This window comes from Archocentrus centrarchus, chromosome 7, assembly GCF_007364275.1.
Source record: "Archocentrus centrarchus isolate MPI-CPG fArcCen1 chromosome 7, fArcCen1, whole genome shotgun sequence".
In the NCBI taxonomy this organism is placed as follows: domain Eukaryota; kingdom Metazoa; phylum Chordata; class Actinopteri; order Cichliformes; family Cichlidae; genus Archocentrus; species Archocentrus centrarchus.
The window spans coordinates 27057583-27081277 of record NC_044352.1 but is presented as its reverse complement, the minus strand read 5'-3'; the positions used below and the strand labels follow the sequence as shown (position 1 = coordinate 27081277).

General features: G+C 39.1%; 1 protein-coding gene across 1 annotated transcript in view; it reads right to left on the bottom strand.

Moving 5' to 3' along the window:
- Window positions 1-23695, bottom strand: part of nphp4 (nephronophthisis 4) — a 171704-nt gene that overhangs the window by 126563 nt on the left and 21446 nt on the right. Inside the window, exons 3-5 of the mRNA XM_030733604.1 lie at window positions 19278-19447; window positions 18838-18902; window positions 4792-4941 (exon numbers count right to left, since the gene is read on the bottom strand). Coding sequence (XP_030589464.1) covers window positions 4792-4941; window positions 18838-18902; window positions 19278-19447 — 385 coding nt within the window. The remainder of the gene's footprint in view (window positions 1-4791; window positions 4942-18837; window positions 18903-19277; window positions 19448-23695) is intronic.

The following is a 23695-nucleotide window of genomic DNA, read 5'->3' as shown; positions in this document are numbered from 1 at the left end:
TAAATTTTTTCTCCAGAAGGTATTTGGCTTTTCCGTGTGGGCAGCTACAAAGTTCAGTCCAGCTTGAGAGTGCCAATTTTAGGGCAGGGATTTCTTTCTTGATGGCACCCTCTCAATCCATGGAGATGTAAACCTCACGTGGACAGTGATTCTGGTATCCCAGCAGTTTCCAGTGCTAAGACTTAGTGGTTCCTGGGTTGTTCCTGAGAATCCAAATTAATTTCCTCTCATCTGAGGGCGACAGTTTGGATCTTCTTACTTGGCAAAGTGGTTACACATCTCAGTAACTTGTACTTACATACAATTGTTTGAACTGAAGATCTTGGAATCTGTAGTTGTTTAGAAATGGCTCCAAGAGACCTTTCCAACTTGTGTAACTCTACAGTTCTCATTAGAGCTTCAGTGAGTTCCTTGGACTTTACCGTTGTTCTGAGTATTGGCCAAGCCAATGAGTGCTGTCAAACTAATCCTTTTTATGCTGGCAGAGAGAATCACAATCAGAAACTAACAGTTGTAGTCAAACGTGACCACAAACAAGAAATTAATAGGCCTTGGACATGTCAAGTTAAAAGACATTTTAGAACATTCAGTACACAAATTAAAATGTTCAAGTGAGGGTATGTATAGATTTGAACCTGCATGTATAACTTTAACCCTGTGTGGATTAGAGAAAATATAAAATAAATTCAAATTTGTGCACCCAGTTCTTGGTTTTTAACCTCCTGAGACCTGAGCTCCTGTTTCCGATGCATTTTTAAATTCTCCTAGATATTTATGATTAGATGGACCTGATATGTATATAAATGAAGCTTCCTCTTCGAACAGGAAGCTGTATTTTGTTATATGGTTCTTACATATTTTTGTAATAAAAAAAAAGTCCTGAGATGGGGACAGTGGGTTTATTTTACAGCATAACACAACAAAATCAACATGGCTTAATAAAGTATAAAACACTACTGAACACAATGCAGTATAAGCTGCAGCAAAGCCAAAATGTAATGTTGACATATGTGGATGCAGGGTCTTAGGAGGTTAAAGTCATTAAAGATGTATGCTGTACAATCATTCCACCCTGGGAAAAAAACACTCATTAAAAGCACAAAATTATCATAACATTCACGCCCATTCTGACCACAAATGTATATATAGGACTTCAAACTCATGAAAGACAACAAATCAATAAGTTAATTTAAAAGTATAAAAGTGATTAATATGCAGTTATCAGCCAGTAACATAACACATTTCCAAGCAAGGGTGTTTTTTTTCAGGAGCTCAGCAGTCAGGAAAATAGTGACTGCCAGGACAGCAACAGAAAGATCTGGCATATTAAACAGAGCTCAAAGACATGCTGATATATCTCAGCCTTCTACGTGGTCTAAGACAATTGAATCTAAGCTGGCTAACAGCTTAACAGACAGATTTTTGCTGCTTGTGGAAGATGGATAGTCATCATTTTCTGAGATATTGAGAATTTTCAAATCATGTGGAAATATATGTGGTACAGTATCTAACATTCTATCCCTGGTATACACTAACACAATGTTCCTTCGACCCTGTATTGCATTTTTTAGGTCATAATTGAGACTACAATTATGCTGCAATTATATTACACACACACACACACACACACACAAACACACACACACACACACACACACACACACACACACACACACACACACACACACACACACACACACTATATTGCCAAATGTATTCACTCACCCATCCAAATCATGGAACAGGTGTATCAAACCAAGCACCTAAGCATGCAGACTGCTTCTAAAAACATTTGTGAAAGAATGGGTCACTCTCAGGAGCTCAGTGAATTCCAGCGTGGTGCCATGATAGGATGCCACCTGTGCAACAAATCCAGTCATGAAATTTCCTCACAACTAAATATTCCACAGTCAGCTGTTAGTGGCATTATAACAAAGTGGAAGCAATTGGGAATGACAGCAACTCAGCCACAAAGTGGTAGGCTATGTAAAATCACAGAGTGGGGTCTGTGGATGCTGAGGTGCATAGTGTGCAAAGGTCACCAACTTTCTGCAGAGTCAATTGCTACAGACCCCCAAACTCCATGTGGCCTTCAGATTAGCTCAAGAACAGTGTGTAGAGAGCTTCATAGAATGGGTTTCCATGGCCGAGCAGCTGCATCCAAGCCTTACATCACCAAGTGCAATGTAAAGCATTGGATGCAGTGGTGCACCCCGCCACTGGACTCCAGAGCAGTGGAGATGTGTTCTCTAGAGTGATGAATCACACTTCTCCATCTGGCAATCCGATAGACGAGTCTGGGTTTGGCAGTTGCCAGGAGAACGGTACTTGTCTGAATGCCAGTGTAATGTTTGGTGGAGGGGGGATTATGGTGTGGAGTTGTTTTTCAGGAGTTTGGCTCATCCCCTTAATTCTAGTGAAAGGAACTCTTAATGCTTCAGCATATCAAGACATTTTGGACAATTTCACGCTCCCAACTTTGTGGGAACAGTTTGGGGATGGCCCCTTCCTGTTCCAGCATAACTGTGCACCAATGAACAAAGCAAGGACCATAAAGACATGGATGAGCAAGTTTGGTGTGGAAGAACTTGACTGGCCTGCACAGAGTCCTGAACTCAACCCAAAATTCCCATAAAAACACTCCTAAACCATGTGGAAAGCCTTCCCAGTAAGGCTGAAACTGTTATAGCTGCAAAGGGCGGGCCAACATCATATTAAACCCTATGGATTAAGACTGGGATGTCACTCAAGTTCACGTGTGTGAAAACAGATGAGCAACTACTTTTGGCAATATAGTGTGTGTGTGTGTGTGTGTGTGTGTGTGTGTGTGTGTGTGTGTGTGTGTGTGTGTGTGTGTGTGTGTGTGTGTGTAGAGTTGTGACAGCAAATCTCACACCCTCCCAGAAGTGTTTACATTGCTAGCAGATTCAGGTTCTGAACTGGACAGTGAAAGAATAGGGAATACAGATACTATGTGTAAGTTATGCAACAGCTGCTAAATGTGATAGCATTATTGATTATTCAGTTCTTTGTCATGGACATGTTCATGTACTGGATTAGGAACTGCAGTCTTTTTTAACACATCCATCTCTTAACTGTTTTGTGGAAAGCTTTCTAATCCCAGTCACGGGAATATTTAAACCAGAGGAAGACATACTGAAATGCTTCTGTCAAAAAATATCCAACAAAAACAGTTTTCTTTTGGATACTTGGCATTAATTGAATCAGAACTGAATGAAGAAAGCATTTCAGCAAATAGATGAAGCAGGAAAGTCTGAATCCACAATCACCCCTTTCAGACACAACAAAGAGTAAATAGCCAGTGTGATTGTAATCTCTTCAAGAGTAATGCAGCCACTGAGCGTTTCATTGCAGCTCTTGTCTCAGGAGCGCAGAGTTGGACTGTTCTGAATGCAGTGTGAATATCAAGCCAGTGGCTGTGGTCTTAAAAGGCAGCTTAGGTCTCTGCTGCTCACAGCCCCAGAACATGAAGAGGATTAGCCTGCTACCATACCTCCCACTGACTCCCAATGATTATAGCTCTGCACTGTCAGACTTCATTACATCCCCCCTTAGAAACTCACTTTCTAAGTACTGCAGACATTTCAACTTCTGATAGAACTAAGTTTGTAAAAAAAAAAAAAAGCCAATAACTATGATGAATGTCCCGTTTCCTATTGCGACAGCTGGAAGGAGACAAGCGAGAAGCTGTTGATGTATGTAATGTAAGATTAGATGTGATGTATTAAATGCTTTGACTGAACCATGTCATATTATCCCATGTTCAGGTGACCTCTTTGTTCACTTCAACTCTAAACTCGTGAAGTGCTGAACAGGGACTGAATATGCAACAAGTACAGGCAGGAGTATTTTTAGCATAGATAATGCAGATTTAACTAATAAAATACTAAATCTCCTACAATACTTTTCACTTTTCACTGAACCAAACTGGTTAAGGCCTCAGTCACACCGGCCTAAACAAAACCCCTTGGCAACCTCTGGCCTCTAAGGGAAAATGTGTATTCAGTGACCAGTTGGCGAGTGGTCGCTTGCGGTTGCTCCAGTCGCTAAGTGAACTCGGTTGCAAAAAGGGTGCCACACCAAAAACCTCCTTTGTAATTGCATTGGTCTCAGGTTGGGGAATACACATTTTTCCCTTGCAACCAGTGAATGCCAGAAGGTCGCAAACCAGCCTCTAGACCTATGTGACTAGCACTTTATGCTTCTAAGATGTTGTAGAGTGCTTCAGCATGAATGTTGTTGTGAAATGACACTATACAAATAAAGCTGAACTGCATGCAGCAAAGCTCCAGGGTGGGAAAAGGGACACCACATTAACAACATACTTCTGTGGGCTTCTCATATATGCTTCTAGAAGCATATATTTAATAAATGAGTGAAAGGCTCAAGTAGGCTGATTAGTTAAAAGAATGACTAGCAAGTAACTTCTCCTGCTCACAGGCCTCATGACAGTCATTAGGATCTAATGTGTTTAAAATAATCTTAATGAGAAGAGCAATCCAGCCACATAAGCTGAAGGCAAATAATTTGAATTCATCCAGATGTGAAAACCAAAACTCAGACTCACACATATTCCGTTCATTAGGGAGTTTTCATCTTGCTTTGATCTGAGAATATATCTATATTTTTCTAAATTAATACAGAAAGATAATGAATATCCCCACTCATTTTAATTGACCTGCTGTTTTGTACTCCTACAAGCTGACATATTGACACGAATTCTGAGGAGCAGCACATTACTCTAAAAGTTCCCAGTAATGAAAAGTTTACCTGTTGGAGAAGCTGCCAGTCCAGGAATGTTCTCATCCCCAGATACAAGGACATTTTCTGGAAGGAGGTTCAATACAGAATCTAGCGCAGGATGGATTTTTAGCACACACACCAAATGTGCTCCTTCAATAATCCTCAAGATACTGTGATCTGCAAAAAGAGACATATAGCAAATTTATGTGGAATATTTTGCATGCATTTTATGAAAAATAGGCAATCTTTTCCTTTGAATACAAATGAGACAGATATGCTATTTTACCCCGTCATTATCCCCAACCTGCATGGATAAATGTTAGCCAGCTCCTTGGCACGATGGAGTCTAATATTTCTCCAGAAACAGGGATTCACCTGACACCAAACACGCAGACGCTTTCATTTTTCAATATTCCATTTTGCTGTTGGTGACTTATGTGCAATGTTCCATTACACTGCAAGCATCATTTTCCAGGACTGAAACTGAAATGACAACAATTCAACTTGGAAAACACGCTCGTCCAGAAGAGCACCGCAGCGTAGATGAGGCACAAGGTATGAGCAATAAGGTAGACATTGCCATCATTCAAGGAGGTCGTCCAATGACAAGCAACGACCCACAACTCCTGCCATCAACACAAAGCACAGATCATTTGGAAGGTGAGTCAAGTGGAGTTTGATGCGCTGCGTATGTTGGTTTCCTTCAAGCCTGAAAAAGCATCACAATCTTTCACTCTGACAGGGTTAATGGCTGCACCTTCAACGGCATCAGTGACAATCAATACATGATGCTCCATTCACTCCACTAGCTTGTTTTAACACAATGGCATCGAAGAACCTAAAGATAAGACATTACAAACAGTAAAATGATGGTGATAGATGGAAGCATTTAAATAATGGGGGTATATTTGAATTATTTTTGTTTGTCTTAGTTTATTCTGTAGTAAATGAAGTGCTGATGAAATGATAGAAGTTTTCTGTATTTCCTTCCTGTAGAATAACAGTATTCTAAAAGGTACAACAAAGGGGAACATTAAATCCAATTCTGTGCAAAATATCATTAACATCTGTACAATTTAATGTCATACGATAGGCTATCTCTGCAGTAATTACTACAAGAGACATGACAGAAGAATCTTAGAAGTTCTGTAACATCAGACACTGAGCATAGCCACAAAGTCAAGCTCAGGCACAGTCCTGGAAAATTATAAGATGATACACTTCTATGCATCCAATTAGCAAAGAATAATGTTCTTTTGATGACAGTTGCCCCACCGATATTCCCAAAAAGCGAGTCAACAGCGGAATCGGAAATGTATGAGCCCAACATGATGTTGTGCTGACATAAGAACACAGTTGAGGTTCACGGCAGTTTCAACTGTGGTAAGCATGTTAGCATTGTTAAGTGTAATTAGTATAGCTTTTATTCAAGTCATCTGGTGGGAAAAGCCAGATAAGTTGAACATGTCAGCGCTCTGGATTTAGTCGTCAGTTAAGCCATCATTTCATGGGAATTTGCGGATGCTAGCAGAAGTATTACCAGCTGGGGAGAAGCCTTTGGAACCTTATTTCATTATTTAAGCCAAACCTTTTAAGAGCTACTAAACAAACTTGGACTTGTAATTGTATACATGAAAAGTCACCATTAAACCTCTAGGTACGGATGTCTCTCCATTCATTTAGATTAAGGGCTTGGTCTTGTTAACCTGAGTGACTGTAAAACAATGGTTTTAGAAGGATTTGTTATTACATAAATAAGCCAGTTTGCATTATCCAACTAAAACAGGAATCAAGCAGGACCTAATTTTAATAAAGTTCAAGTTTCTTGAATTATTTATTAAATTCTCTACTGACAAAGAGCACGGTGGTGTGGTGGTTAACACTGCTGCCTCACAGCGATTACGTCCTTGGTTCAAATCCACCATCTGGCCGGGGGCTTTCTGTGTGGAGTTTTCATGTTCTCCCAGGGTTCTCAGTGGGTACTCCCACAGTCCAAAGACATGCAGTTAATGGGGTTAGCTTAAGTGGTGATTCTAAGTTGCTCATAGGTGTGAATAGTTGTCTGTCTGTCTCTCTGTGTTAGCCCTGTCACAGACTGGCAACCTGTCCAGGGTGTACTCCACCTCTTGCCCTGTATAGGGCAGCTGGAATAGGGTCCAGCCCCCCACGACCCTGAATTGGATAAGGTGGAGAAAATGGATGGATTCTTTACTGTAAAACACAAAACTTTGAGGCCACATCAGCATCAAAGCTCAGTTTTGTCTGGCTCAAAAAATTAATGTTCATGATATTTGTCACCTAAATATCTATACCATACTCTAAATGAATGGAGAGACGTCAGTGCCTAGAGGTTTAATGGTGACTTTTCATGTATACAATATATTGCATTTTGTATTTTTCATGCAATCACTGCTTCAATAGCACCTCCATCTCTGGGAGCCAAACACAGTGGTGATTGCTGTCTGAAAGCATCTTCAGACAAGCAGATTACTTAGAAGAAATACGGGAAGCATTAGATCCATCATTTTGCAACTGGAGATCAGCAAGAGACAGCAACAAAAACTATTAAACAATTTATTATTTTTGCAGCATGGAGCCTGCTGAGGGCTATGTGTTCAGCCTCGAACAATTCATAGAAAATATATGATCGAAAAAAAAGATGAGACACTTTGAGATCACAAAAAAAAACTCAGATCCATAAAAAGAGTGCTGCAGTGTTTTACAAACATTCAATGAATCTATATCAGGGTTCAAGCTGTTATTAAAATAAATGGGCCGATAAAACTCATGACTTTAACCTAACACAAATACACTTTTTGACTTGCTTTGCTATTCATGTTAAATTCTACCATCTTGCCTTGAAGAAAAAAAAAAAAACTACATGTACCATCTTGTCATTCTTTGTTTTTTTTTTAATTTTGTCATTTTATCACCAATTTTGAACCTCTTACAGAAAAACACGGCCATACAAAAACAAACTGGATTATTAAAAAAATACAAGTCAGAAAAAGCCGAAACCACACTACAGTGTATGTTCCCCCACATGCAAGGTTAAAAATGAGTTTGACGCAAACACCGCTGCAGTATGGTTAAAGATCTTTAATGCTTGCAAGCACTCACTCCGACAAGTAACCCCCCTGCAGATGGGGTTTTACAGGATTACCTTTGTGTCATTTCGTCTCTTCCACAGTGTGAGTCCTGGCAAAATATTCTCTGCAACTCCTCCTATCCTATTTATGGATACCCTTTTGTCTGCTCTGTCTGCCTGTAGAAGGCACAATGTTGTGTTTGAATCATCAGATATGTACATTTCTTTTTTACCCATGCAAAGGAGTTGGCTCACTCCCAGCTCTGGATGTTTTTTTTATTTCCACAGTCTAAACAAAAGTACAACCAAGTTGCACAATCTAAAAAAAAAAAAAAAAAAAAAAAAGTAAGGCACAAGGAATTCTTACATAATAGGTACTCAAGTGATCCAATGATGTCAAAAATCACTACCTATGAAGGGCTGATGATGGTTAATGGTATTTGTTAATACAATGACTGTGGATACGTATGCAAAAGCCCAGTCTATGAGCAGAAGTCTATGCACTCCTTACCAGGCATCAGAATATGATGATGCAGCACTGCAGTTATAAGACAAGCTACCCAAAATCCAGCCGTCTGGAAAAATTGCTGAATGTGAGCCACACAGAAGCTGTTTGTTTGTTTTGTTTCTGTACGTACCAGCTTTAGAAACATAAAACTCTGATACCTTGGGTATAGCAGTACAGTCCTGGTTTAGAAGGGCACAGGTAAAAACTGGCAAATCTATCATTAATATGTATATTTATGCTACTATGATATTTAAAGAATCAGAATAATAAAACATTTGCAATTGTTTTAAACAAAAAAAAAAAAAAAACCCAAACAAAAGCAAATGAATCATATTTGAGTTTTTCTTTTCCAAAGATACAGAATAATATTATTATGGAAAGCTGATGAGGTCCCAAGAAAGAATGTCCATTTCTGCTGTAGACAGCTTTTCATCCGTTTTCGGGGCAGAGCCAGTACCTTTATCGCTAAAGTCACTGAAAGGGGATTGAGAAGGAAAGAAGATGATGGAGTATATCACTGTGTTCCCCTCCCCTCCCTGTTCATGACTCATCCTAGACAAACCCTTTAACTCTCTCTAACAGTACAAAAAAAGTGCTTATGTCAAAAGCCAACAAAAAAATAAAGTAAAAAAAAGAGGAAAGGGGTTTGGGGAAAATTCTAAGATTGCAGCACTGTGTCAACTGTTCTACAGACATTTATAGTGGCAACAGCAGCTTTCACTGAAAAGGTGTTTCTTGCAGTGAACACACAGGGAAAAAAGTAGGATGGGCAGAGAAAGGAAGAGGGAAATGAAACATAGAACTTTCTTGACACAGATGGTGCCCAGGTGTCTGCAACTTTTTCATCTTTTATTTCTTGTTATTCATTATGCATCAAGCTTGGGTTTCAGTCAGATGCTGTGCATAGATTAGTAAACTACCCCAAAATTTCCTTACAGCAGAGTGTGGTACCGCAGAGTCAGTTGAGCAGCAACTTGGCAAGAGATGTGAAACCAAGGAACTGGAGACGGGGGGGGGGGGGGGGGGGGGGGGGGGGGGGGGGGGGGGGGGGGGATAACAAAAAAATGGCTCAGCATCAAACAGAGGTAAGGGTTTTAGGAGAAGGTTGTGTAGAAGTAATAAAGATGAGAGCTTAGGCGTTGGAGAAAGTCAAGCATATACAGAGGTGTTTGTTAGTTTAACCCAACATATGTTTGCTAAATTCAGTTTTATAGTCATTATTTGAGGTTTATCTAAGTCACTGTATTAAATATCTAATTAAGGCTGTTAGAGTAGGTTAGTGTTTTTCAGAACCAGTTGAGGTATTAAGACTGACAGACTGTAAGCAACATCAGCCTCAACCTTAGTCATTTTCCATCCATCAAACTTCTTCTGCTTGTTTTTAAAATTCTCGTTACTGACTGATAAATAAGTGCAGCTGTTTGTGTCTACAAATCAGGTCTTATTGTGCTATATTCAGGTGAATAAAGATTTTTTAAAAAAAGCTTTCAAGAAGTGGGTGTACTGGAACCAGTACTGTGTTTAATAAATTAGTAAAACACAATGTGTGCAATGTATTTATTAACAACAGCATGAAAAACCTCACCCATGATGATGAGTTTAACCCAGTGTCACAGGCACGGGTCAAAGAGTCACATCTGATTGAAAACACTTTTTAATTTCAATGTTTGCTGGAGTTTCATATTCACCTAAAAAGTGAAACACCGCAACAGCGAAAGCAAACACTTATGTGGGATATTCAGGGATAACCCTGTTGAAGGCACTAGCAAACCTCTTTATCTGTGCCGCGGAAGGGGTTTTTGTTTTTTGTTTTTTAAGAGTGTAATTGACAAAAATCTGTCATGACACAACCTTTCAATCCCCTTACACTCAGACATACACAATAAATTAATGCATCATGGCTTCAAATAAGGATATGCTAATGTGAACACAATGTACCATCTGTGTGTCCTCTCATCACATTAAGAGGTCCCCAGAGCAGCCCTCAATCCTTCCCATTTCAGTTTTTCTTCTCTCTGTGTCTTCGCCTTTTCTCCCAGTTGGTTGAGAGAAGCTTAGATCAGGCCAATGAGCATACTGCCTCCCTTCGTGCTTTTATCATTTAAGACTTTCAAAGCCCCACGGCAACTTCCTTCCCTTCATTTTCTGTCCTTTTCCCATTTCCTGCCTCTTGACCCTGACTCGAGCACTGGAAAATGGAGGGTTTTTGACTCCTTGCTACCACCCTTTTTTCCTGTCTTAACCTGTCTCCAATTCTTTTATAATGAAACTCAGTAGAGAAAGACTGCTGTGTGCCTTTGATACAAATTGTGTTTTGTAGACTAGTTGTGTTAAAACAATGAAGCAAACTCACTATCTTCTGCATGAAGATAAGTTTGTGCCTTTATCTAAGGATCATCTTTTCAGTCATTAAAAGCTTTTGTTTTTCCTTTCTTTTAAGCTGCACTACTCTTTTTTTTCTAAAAATCTATCCTTATTTATCAGATAATTTACCCTGATGTTCATTTGAATAATATGACAATAAAAAAAATTTTAAAAAAAGAAGAAAAAGGTGGTGCTGTGAAAAATTAAGTTGCATTGTTTTGTGATTCAAGCCAAAATGGCTTGGGCTGATGTGAAAATTATTTTTTCCTGTTAATCTTTCACTTCATATGCATCTTTGCGCCACTGGACTTCTGCTATAAAGTTCATTGAGTCTATGCCTGAAATTAGTAATGATTGATTTAAGTGCATGTGGTCTACTAAAACAAATCTAAATGTCGAGATATTTCACATACACTTCAAAAAAGAAAAAAAAAAACACCCAAAGATACCCATTTACCCACCAATCTGAAATACTGCACATACATTTCAAATGACTCTGCAGTGACTTTCAGCATTTCAGAATAATGATTTTTCCCCCCTTCATTTTATCACTGAATACTGTACACTTTTTACATTTAAATAACCCAGTTCTAAGCTTGCAATGTCCACAGACTGTATTCAAAAGATGGGCACAGCATCAGATATTGGTTTGCGAGAACCAATTTTGAAGCCTGAATTTTAGCTTAAGTATGACCATCACCATTATTGTTTTTTGGAGCCAAAAGTCACAACTTAGAGCAGACAGTAGCACATTTAGTTATCAGGCAATGCTAGTAGGCCTGGTTAGCAAGATGCATCTATAGACTGTATAGACAGACCTGCTTAAGTACTACTACTGTAAGTAACACAGTTAAAATATAAGATTTTCACTCCCTAAAACTTGAGCACAGACTTTTTATATGATCTATTAAAGTAACCACACAGCAAGTCAAATTATCTGTCAGTTATAATAAAAAGACTCCTACAGACATGGTTAAAAGCACAAGTTCACTGACCAGAATTGGCTACAGAGACCAAAGCCATTTTTATACCAGGCTTTAAAAATGTTTATTTCTGCTGTAAAATATGGGCATTTTAACTCCAGTCTATACCAGTTTGGAGCCTCCACTGGCCAAATTTATTTTTTGGCCTTTTCCCAGAGGCTGAAAGTTGATGCATTGCTGCAGCATGTCAGAAGGTCTGTAGAAAACCATGGCACAGTCAGTTTACCTTTACCTTTTCCAGAGGCAAAGGGTTCCAGGTTGGTGTTAACTTATTCATTACGGTGTGTTTCCAAGTGCTCCGGTCAACCTATGCTAAAACTGTGCAATCTCATTTAGGCCGTCCATAACTGCATCACTCCTGCATTTTCATGAAGTCAGTATTCAACAAGGCAAACTTTTTCTGCCTTCTTGCATACCTTGTTCTGTGAATTATTTAATTATCCTAATCCCACAGAGGGGAGTGTGTATGGGTGCTTGGCTGGCCTGGATAGCACTCACATTGTGGGGACCTAAATCACTATACACAGTCACACTATGAAAATGTTTCTTTCTTATACAGACAAAAAAGCAAGTTCCCATATGCAAACATTTTAAGTTTAACCTTTTTTAAAAGGTTACATTTAGGCTAAGATTAGGCAAGTACTAGTTAAGGCTAGAATAATTTTCCAGGAAAATTAATGTAGGTCAAGGTAAGGTCCTCTGAAGTCATGGACGCACAATTGGAACTGTGCATATTTTACTCAACCTGTGGCAGTACCATGCTCTGCTCCTGTTCTGGCATTCAAATGGATCTCCCTAGACCTGTGGTTCTCAAATCCAGGCCTTGTAGCCCAGGTTTTAGATGCGTCTCTGCTTCAACACACCTGAGTCAAATATATAAGCCATTAGCAGGACTCTGGAGAACTTGACTGCATACTGAGGAGGTAATTCAGCCATTTGATTCAGGTGTGTTGGATCAGGGACACATCTAAAACCTGCAGGACACTGGGCCACAAGGCCTGGATTTGAGAACCACTGCCCTAGACACACCACAAACACACACATATACACATTCACCAGCCACTTTATTAGTGTGTCCAACCCAGTACTCCATTGGATCCCTTTGCCTTCAGAACTGCTTTGATTCTTTGTGGCACAGATTCAACAAGGTGAAAACCTTCCTCTGAGATTTTGATTCATATCAACCTGACAGCACCACACAGTTACTGTAGCTCACCTGCATCAAGGTTCCATGTGTTGTGCATTCAGAGATGCTCTTCTACATACCTTGGTTATAATGAGTGGTTATTTGAGTTACTGTTGCCTTCCTATCAGTTTGAAGCTTAAGCACTGACCTCTGACCTCAAGAATTGGTTTTCTTTCTTTTTTGACCACAGCGGCTTTATTGACAATGTAGTTTATGACAGGAAAGCAGTAGAAGAGATGGGGGAAGACATGCGGCAAAGAGCACAGGCCGGGACTTGAACCTGCGCTGCCAGTTTTTGCCATGTGGTTGCTCGTTCTACCACTGAGCGATCATGGTGCTTGAGAAGGAATTTTCACCCAGGGAACTGCCGTTAACTGGATAATTTCTCTATGAAAATGCCAACTTACAGTTTTCCTGCAGTAAAAATTACCGTATTTTCCGGAGTATAAGTCGCACTTTTTTTCATAGTTTGGCTGGGGGTGCGACCTATACTCCGGAGCGACGTATATGTGACATTTATAACACATGAACCAAAATACTCCAGCCACTTGACATCTCCGTGAGCTGCAGCTTTAAGGCAGTCTTGCGTAACCTGTGGGCGCAGTGGATGATGGATGGAGAGCACAGCTTAACGGCAACTGGGAGAATGCGCCACCCAACTTTCCTGGAAGTCATTGGATGGATCAAGAAAACATGGGCTTCAGTGACAACCAAACCATCCTGTTGGGATTCAGAAAGGCTGGAATAATTGGAACTGCAGCTGACGACGAGTCTGACTAACGCGACACAGAAGAGGAAGCGGCGCTTCGTCTACGGAGTGTACAGAATTGTTTAGAAGTGACACCGAGGATGAAGAATTCAATGGATTGATGGTTTGGTTAACTTGTTAGTATGTTCTTTATGCTATGGTTATCTGAATAACTTAATGTTACGTTAACATACTGTAGCGATTCTCTTAGTTAGAGAGCGTGTTGATGTTGTGGGATTTCGGACTGTTCGGGAGGTTCGTGAAGGCAGCATGGAGAGAGAGAAAAAGACCGAGAGCTTGCCTGTGTGTGTGTTGCTGTTCCGCTGTTGTAGTTGTGGTTGGCGTGGCTGTGGCCTACAGCAGCTGTTTTTCTGTTAATAAAGACGACCTTTGTTGTGAATATCGCCGACTTTGGAAGTGTGTTTACAACGTTACAATACCGAACACGTGTTCGTTGTGCGTCATGTAGCTGAATGTGCTACGTTAGCATAATGTAGGCGTAACCGTGTTCATCCTGTTCTTTAATCCATTATTATTTTAAATTGCCGTTCAAGATGGAATTTCTGCTCTGGGTCTCGGATTCTATCACCCCCCCCCCCCCCCCCCCCCAAAAAAAAAAAGTGCGACTTATAGTCCAGTGCGACCTATATATGTTTTTTTCTTCTTTATTATGCATTTTTTGGCTGGTGCGACCTATACTCCGGAGCGACGTATAGTCCGAAAAATACGGTACATGTGGTATGGTCTTACAAACATAAAAATTAATATTGTGACAACAATTCACAGTAGTCCCATTTCAGTGAAAGTCAGTGAGCCCTGTCAACTGTGAATGCATTTCCCCCATCCTTTGTGCCACCTGATCTCATAAGTTATATTAAAGAAACGGCTGTTCTTGGATTAACTCAATGTAACAGATGTGTCTTGGTCAAGTAAAACCACTTTGGGATGTAACATGTCATTTGAATGTGGCTGTAAACATCTGTCACATCTCATGCCCCATCTATTATTTATTTTCCTCCTGTCCAGAAGTACATGATAAAATTCACACTGCCAACCTGAATTTGCTGACATTTGAGATCGATTGCGTCTATTTTCAGACACACTCTTCACTCACTCCTCCCACTGATCTCTCTTATTTTTACTCAGAGGAACCCCATGAATGCATTTTCTATGCAAAAAATAAAATAAATGTTTTTGATCCATTTTGATAAATCACAATATAAAGCCAAACAATTCTCTGTGGATTGTGTTGACAAAAGCCACATTTTGCTCTGCAAACAGTGGACAATGCTGGTGACCTCGGAACAGAAAATAAGCTCTGTTGTATAAATGATGGGCCAAGGTTTTCTTGATTTTTTTAAAACAAGGCAAGTTCATGCAATATTTACACAGACAATCCCAAAAATATAACTAAAAGCAGTTCAAGGTTTAATAGATCAAAAGACAAGAAATAAATATTAATTTAGAAAAAAAAAAGCCTACCAGTTAACATTATCTTATTTTTTTTTTTTTTTTTTTTTACAAGTTTTAGCTAGAAGCAAAGGAAATTATTGTATTTTATTTTTCAGTCATTCTTTTGTAGATTTGCTGCTGTGACTGGGATCACTGTCCTATTGCATGGTCCAATTCAGGTAAACATAAGATATCAAACAGATGGCCTCACAATTGACTCTGGAATACTTTGATATAAGGAAGAGTTCATGGTCGATTCAATGATTCTAAGGTGTCGAGGTGCTCTGGCTGCCCAAAAAAAAAAAATCATCACCCCTCCACCACCGTGCTTGAGAGTTGGTATGAGGTGGTTGTGCTGATATGCTGTATTTTGCAATTGACAAATATGGCGGTCTGCATTATGGCCAAACATCTCCATGTTGGTCTTGTCTGTCTAAAGACACTGTTCTAGATGTCTTGTGGTACGCTCAGATGCCATAAACTTTCATATTTAACATGCTAACTAAGGCAGAGATGTAGTAGAGTTTTTGCAGTTTCTCTGAGTACTGTGAAGCCTGATCTTATTTTGTTTTTTTTCTTGGGACGTCCACTCCTGGGAAAATTGCAGCATTCTGCTCCAGACCAGCAAACTGCCAAAACCTCTGCTTTTATATAGATGGTCACACTTACTGAACATCAATTAATCAAATGTATCTGACGAACAGCACGTGGCTGCTACTTACCCTCTTATTTCTAATGGAACCACTAAGTGTGTATTTTAGTTTTTCGCAGGACTGGCACCCAACACTGTACTTTTACTGTCTGTGACCATTTTTGGACTAGAATGTGTGATCCCCTTAAGCCACCAGTTTTTATAATTACTGTAAGGAAACACACTCCACCAGACACCATCTAATGCTTGCTATCAAGCAAGCATTAGATGGTGTCTAATGCTTGCTATTGCTTTAATGCGGCAGACGTGTGGAAATCCAGCCATTTTTAAATTAAATTCATTTCACTTTTATCCAATTAAACTTTTAACCCCAGACTCATTTGCAACACATCATGACACACACAGACACACACACAAAAAAAAAGATATTCTTCTTCTCCAGAGCCACAGTATTTTCAAAAACAAAGTCAGGGAACTTGCATAATGTGGAATTGGTAATGAATGAAGGGTAAAAAGTAACATCCTCTAGGGAATGATTTCTCATTATAATTCTTCCACACCATCAGACATAAATGGCCACTATAATTCAGTTCAGCTCCAAATAGTTTTTAGACGTTTGTTTTAAAAATAAATAAATAAATACATACATACAAATAAAAATACAAATATTTAAAAGTATTTCATGTTGCCCAACAGACTGTGGGTTTCTGTCACAACAGCTGAAACTAAAAGTGATAAAAAGCTAAGAAAATGGGTTTTGACCGTAAAAGAACAACAGCAAAAGTGGCAGCAACATGGCTCTTAAAAGCGAGAAGCAACGTTCCACTAAACAACAGGCACGTTTAATAATTTAGCAAGCATAAGAGTCCGTTTGAGAGAAGGTTTTCTAATATTCATGTGACATGATAGCCAAGACAGGAACTCTGGCTCTCACTGGGCACAGTGTTATTCATACTGTGAGGCACTTCTGTTTTGTAATTCATAGCCTTGGCTTAAAGTCAAAGACATTTCTAGATCAGCCCGATACTTTAGCAGGAAACTCAAGAATTCCCCAAAACAACTCGCAATCTAAGGTAGACGGCATAGCCAAACTGTAAGCTTCCAGCAGGGAGGGACAACCTGCAGGTTGTCTCCCAAAAAACTAAAACTGGCCTTAAAAGACAACATGGAGGATTCATGGTCAATAACTCACTGAACAGGCACTACCGGGGGGAATACTTTCTTTTCAACCCAGGTCTTAAGGCAAAGGTGTTGTCTGCTTCAAATGTGTGACTTAAGTGGGATTTAGGGTCTGTACAACTGCTTGTAAGATTGTGTCAGAAACTTCCTCACACCACACCTCTCTGACATCAGGCAGGGGATGCCTCTGTCAGCCTGTGTAAGTTTCCAAAACTGACAAACAGTCTTTCATACTGATACTCAGAAATGCCCACTCTGGAGAGGTTAAGAAGGATCTGGGAATCAGACTGCGTTAGATTTTCTCTTTGTCAATTTAAAGGAAAGGGTTATAAAAATGATGTAATGTACCTGGCATTTATTTAATTTATCATTTTCACCGGTAATGAAATAAAAGAAAAAAAACAGTTTTGAAGTGGAAATATTTCTCCCAGGGGAAATTATCAAAACTTGGCAAGAGTGTCTTAAAATAGGACTTTAAGAGCCTACCAGAACTGGCTTCACCAGAAGGAAATCCTGGAGCTTGTGCTTCTTTTTCACAAAAGGTTCAGCTGCACCCTTCTGTGACCCATGGACCCAGACTCACTTCAAGACTTTGAAGGAGGATTCTATAATGTTTGATGTTATGTTAATAAAAAGACTGACGACTTGAGCAGTGTACCTGGAAATGATTCATATGATTACTTGATGTTATGGTAGATCTAACCTATCAAAATTATAGCAACCCTTTTCTGACATTAAAAACACATTTTATTTTTACCTTTAGTTTTTTAATCATTTATTATGATTATGATTATTATTCTGATTATTATTATTATGATGATTATTATTATGATTATTATTATTATTATAGCAACAAGACTACCTCTGCTGTAAACTGTTCTCATTCTAGTCCTTGTTTTTTGTTTATTACACACACGCGCGCACACACACACACACACATTTGTGGCACTTTGATGTGATCGACCAAGTGGAACGATACGAATGTCTGTCTGGAAAGAATTTCTGAAAGTTTGTGTCGTGATCACTATTTTTAAACAACATTCAAGTTCTGAGAGACCATAAAAAAAAATTGTTACTTTATTACAGTATGACGTGTGGCTATCTGTCACTGCCTTTTCCCTCTTTGACACCCTCTTTCATGTCAGTTGACCAAAGTTCTATCTTTATGCAACACTACCTGGTAAAAAGGCAAAAAAAAAAAAGGTTCAAATACAAATGACAAAGACAAATGACACATCTTTGTGTCATTTCACATGGCAGAAGGCCCACACAATGCCTGCTGATGTCCCATCATCTCACTATAATTACTATATCTCTTATCTCTTTCGCATTTGGTTGTCATTTTCTATTATACTGTTTATCAGCTGTAACTTTTTATTCTAGCACCTACTACATGCAACTGTTTGATTTCCCCCACCAAAGATTTCTTCAGTCATCAGTCTGGTTTTAGTACGATGGTGTCACTTTAGCTGACCTAAATAACTATTGCAACTATTTTATTTTGCTTCCCTGGATCCTGTAGTTGATACTTTATAGTACAGAACATTTAGTTTTGTGAGTTAGATGTATGCAAATTGACTCTCTACAAACTGACAGAACTGGTCACTGCCACTAAAATGGATTAAACTTTTCAGAGGTTACACCTGATGACATAATCCCTTCAGACAGTATGAGCAGCAAATGAATCACTGGTATATTGCACTTTTGAACAGCTCAACTTTTTGTAATGTGGCAAAGTTCAGCTTAGAATATTTGTTTGGCAGCGGTTTCTTTGTGTGTAGCTAAAAATTAAGTGGTTGTCAGTGTTTTCACATCAAAAAAGAAGGTAGTCTCGCTGGCCTGGAAGTAAATGCTGCTAAAGTGAATACACCTGATAAATACTTGCAAACATAGTATAAAGAAAGTATTCTTACAGTCAACAGTGTCCTTCAGCAGAGGGTGGAGCAGGGCCCTTGGTGATCCGTGGTGTAGATTCAGCCTGGGATATAAAGTAACACAAAAACCCAGGACTTAACATGAAAAGAAAACTACTATAGATTTCCACATAATAAAAACACACTGGCTACATACAATTCTAATACTTACCAACATAGTAAATCCTAGATGGTTTAAACACCTAACACACAACAGCAGCAGTGAGTAAAACGCTGTATGTACTACAGTATATGTTATAATGATAACGATAAATAACGATCTAAAAACTGTTTTGAAAGACCAAACTAGCTGAACACCAAGTCCCTGGATAATATTCAAGCTGAAACTCTTTCACTATAAATATACCTGCTCTTTAATAATCTCCCCATGAGAAAGTTCATTAATCCCTGGGTGGGATAATTAAGAATAGGCTAATCACCTTCTCTCCCCATCAGCAGCTGAGGCCTCTGGCCTGTTGGTGAAAAGCTCCAGGACAGTGAAGCCACGCCCCAGAGCCTGATGAGAGCCGTCTGGTCTGGGTGACAACGACACCAGCTCCAGAACCACCAGTGTGCTGGGCAATGTCAAAGACGTGTGGACGTACAGTACCTGGAAAAACATACACAATGAGTGAAAAAAAATATATCGGATATCAATCCAGCACCTCTAAGTCAGAATGAAGCTGGGGCTGTATCAACAGACTGTATATAAAAGATAGCACCACCATTATGTTGGTCGCTACTGCTTTATACTGTAACTACACGGGTCCAACAAAGCGTGGCCACGCATCATACCGATGTCCTCTTATTTCCCCTCTCTCTTCAGACACAGTAAAAACTAAAGAAAATCGTAAATATCACAGCCCTTTCAAAGTCTCTCATCTTAGTACATCAACAGTCTCAAGCTACCATGACAGAAACATGCCAAAATTAAACAAGTTACTGAAAATGTCCTCATATTGTCCATAATGTCCAAAGGCATAAACAAGCCTTGCACATGGTACACAGAATAAATACATCAGCAAACTTCCTCCTTGAATAATATTGACAGAAAGACAATAACAGCAGTCCAGGTTGTTCTAAGTTCACAAACATATTTCTTTGATTTTCTTTCTTTTTTTAATCTCCTTGTAATTGTGACAGATTGCTTTCTTTCATTCTGATCATGAAGGATACACATTCTTAGATGTTATTCTTTGTTATTCATTTTAATCCAACTCTTAACCTGCTTTTGATGCACTGACACAAACATGCTTGGAGTGACCGCATATCTCCATATTGCAGGTCCCAAAGAATGAGCCAGACATCCTGGCCAGTATACCTGGTTGGCAAATCTCGTATTCAAGAGGAGGGAATGTCCACTGATAAAGAGACTCTTTAAGATTATGCAGGGGAGGTTGACCCTGCTTTTTTAAAAAATAAATAAATAAATAAACAGGTTCGGAAGGGACAGTCAAACCTTTTGGGACTCTTTTTGTAGTCCATGCCAGGTAGGTGTTTACAGACTCTGAGGTGCCATTCAAATAGGAAACAGCCTACCTACAGCAGAGCCATGCTAATTTACATGCACAAAGGCCTGAATAAGATAAAGAGGCCCACAAATTCTCTCTGATCCATTGGTCCCTGAGCACAATAAAGCCTGTTGTTTTTCAAAACCATAAAAAAAGAACATGACGGCATCAAAAGAAGGGGGAAAAAAATGGCATAAGTAGACATGAGCTATCATGAAATATAGAACCAATTTCTCCCAGCCTACTGAGGCAGACATTGTTCATCTTTAGACCCAGCTATCAGCCACCACAGAGCCATTTATTCAAATTCAAAGCCTCTGAGGCATTCCTATTTCGGCCACATCACTTTTATCTCTATGCACGGTGAGTTTAAATTACTTCTTTTCCAAATACAAACACTGGTGAATACAAATGCAAAACATGGGAGGTAAAGATACTCGTCTATCGGTGGTTTGGTTTAGTTATTTGTCTGCTTGTTTCTTTACTCACTAGTCTTTGCCTTGTCAACAAGGAAGCTGGTTCACAAACTGGTGTCTCTGCTAAAATGAAAATGGTCTACAGGAAGAAATAAACAATGAAGCATTTCTTTTTGTTCAAAGCCTGAACATCGAGGCTCAGAATTTTTGAGGAAATCACTTTGATCAACAACTTTCTAATGCAAAATTTTAGAGAAACCTTTGTGAAATTTTAATAGAATCAATCTGTTCTAATCTAAATCCTGATGATAGCGCACATTTCCTCATTGAGCATTTACTCTGTTTGCAAACAACAGCAAACACTGCCTGAGCTGAGAAAGTAAAAATATCCTGCATCCCAAGATGCACGTCATTCAGTATTCATGGACTGAAAACTTTCACTCAGTTTATTTATTTCCAACATTAACTCCCAAATCAAAGTCTCATTTTTGAATGAACTTCCAATGAACCTACCCCAAGTTGTATAACAAGACACTGAGAAGGAGGGGGGGGGGGGGGGGGGGCATATTCTATTATGTTCACCCAAGTTCCCTCCCACCGTCATACTGTAGAATGTGCATTCTGGTCAAAGTCTCAAAGCGATCCAAATGTGGACATTGTTCATGATGAATTTCCAATTCAAGTTTGAATTCCTTTTTCGTCTGCTCCAAAGCTTTGATACAATTCCAAATTGATTTTGGTCCAGTCTCTGGCACAAAAAGAAAAAAGAAAACTCCATGTCCCCACAGAGCAAATACCTCTCATATTCAATTTGCAATTATTCAGATTTACAGAAGAAATGTAGTCAGAGCTAAAAAGAACAGCCATGACTGATGGAACATTTTGAAACAGACAAGCTCAACTAAAGATAAAATAGTAACAAGTGTTCTGACTGCTACTGCCTTATTTAGGTCATTTGCCAGTACAAATTCACAGCCAGGGAGTTCTTTGCTCACCTGTGTTGTTTAGATCCTGCTTCTATTATTTGTTTACAGTAGATGGGTTTGCCATAAATGATATAAAAATTATTGCTCATACAATGGGGTGGCATGGTGGGTGTGATGGTCAGTACTGCTGTCTCATAAAAAGAAAGTCCTGGGTTTGAATCCAGGCTGGGGTCTCTCTGTGTGGCATTTGCATGTTCTCCCTGTGTCTGTAGGAGTTTTCTCCAGATGCTCCAGCTTCCTCCCACAGTTCAGACAGATATTAGCTCTTTTTGAATTTGATAGCAACAACATGGATCAAAAAAGACATTGTTGCTGGCTGCAACAAAAATTTGGAAAACTAAGTGGTATTAAAAAAAAATACAGGTCAAGGAACATTTTGCAACTAATTTGGTTAATTGGCAACCATATAGCAACATGATTGGGTATAAAAAGGGCATCTTACAGAGGCAAAGTTTCTCAGAAGTAAAGATGGGCAGAGGTCCACCAATCTGCAAAAAACTGCATCTACAAATTGAGGAATAATTTCAAAATAATTTTTCCTCAACATAAAATTGTGAAGACTTTACATATCTCATTATCTACTTTACATAATATCAAAAAATCCAGGGAATCTGGAGAAATTTCTGTGCGCAAGGGACAAGGCTAAAAAATCCGAATTGGATGATCCCAATCTTCAGGTCCTCAGAAGGCACTGCAAAACAGACATGATTATGTCTGCTCACTGCTCGTGAACACCTCTTGAAATCACTGTCTGTGAACACAGTTCACCGTGCCATCCACAACTGCAGGTTAAAGCGCTATAGAGGTCGAAGCCAACGCTGGATCGCCCGGCACTGTGCCAGGCTGAGGTTTGACCAATTTGGTTTGGGTCTCACTGCTACTACCATAGCCATTTTAACACTAATAACAGACAAAACAAATTCAAATGTGCCAATTCTAACACATTCACACTTAATCCAGACAAGTTAGATTACAGTTTCCAATGATAAACCTTGTAGGTTTTTTAGTTGTGATATGCACACTGCTGTATACACTGAAAATGCACCCAAATGGACAACTTCCTCGGTATGGTTTCCATTTGGTGCTGACTGTGACTCAACCTTCATTAACTTATATATTAAATAAGTTAAACTCAGCAGTCTTCATTAGGTTGGGCCAATTGACACCTTGTTTTTCCCTTTTCCCTCCACCAAAAAGACTTTATTAATCCCAGAAGGCTATTGATGTAGCACTTTGCTCCTTAAAAAGGTAACAATGGCAGATACCAACAGAACTTGGAAGGATGACAGTATGCGGAACATTTTATTTATATTATTTAAATATATATATATATATATATATATATATATATATATATATATATATATATATATATATATATATATATATATATATATATATATATATATATATATATATATATATATATATATATTACATGTTACTATATTCAAAACAGCAATTACACTGACACATCTCTAAGTTTGCACCATTTCCCATCCAACATAATAACAGTTCTTTCCCCACAACTTTCACATCAAGGCAGTTGTAAGATCTTGCTTGCAACGCCATGGGAGCACTGGGAGATGTCATTGAAAAAACAGCTTGCATCGGCAGCAAAGCCAGGCACAGCATATGTCGGCTCTAATGAGAGGTTATACTCCGCGGCAACCATCAACAGAGCAGTAATCGATTCTCACAGGGGTAAATATTCAATGCCCATAACTTGAGTAAAGAGGAAAGAACAGCAACGGGATGACATTAAAACATCATCAGCACAGAGGCGTCTGGCTAGAAGTCACTGTCACTGCTAACAACAAGCTTGTCTGCAGCTTCTGGGGAGGTTTTCTGAGACTCTTTTTTGGGTGACAGAGAAGAGGCAAATGAAAGCATGAGAGACCAATGATGTGAGATTTAAAGCTATAGAAGACAAGATAGAACAAGC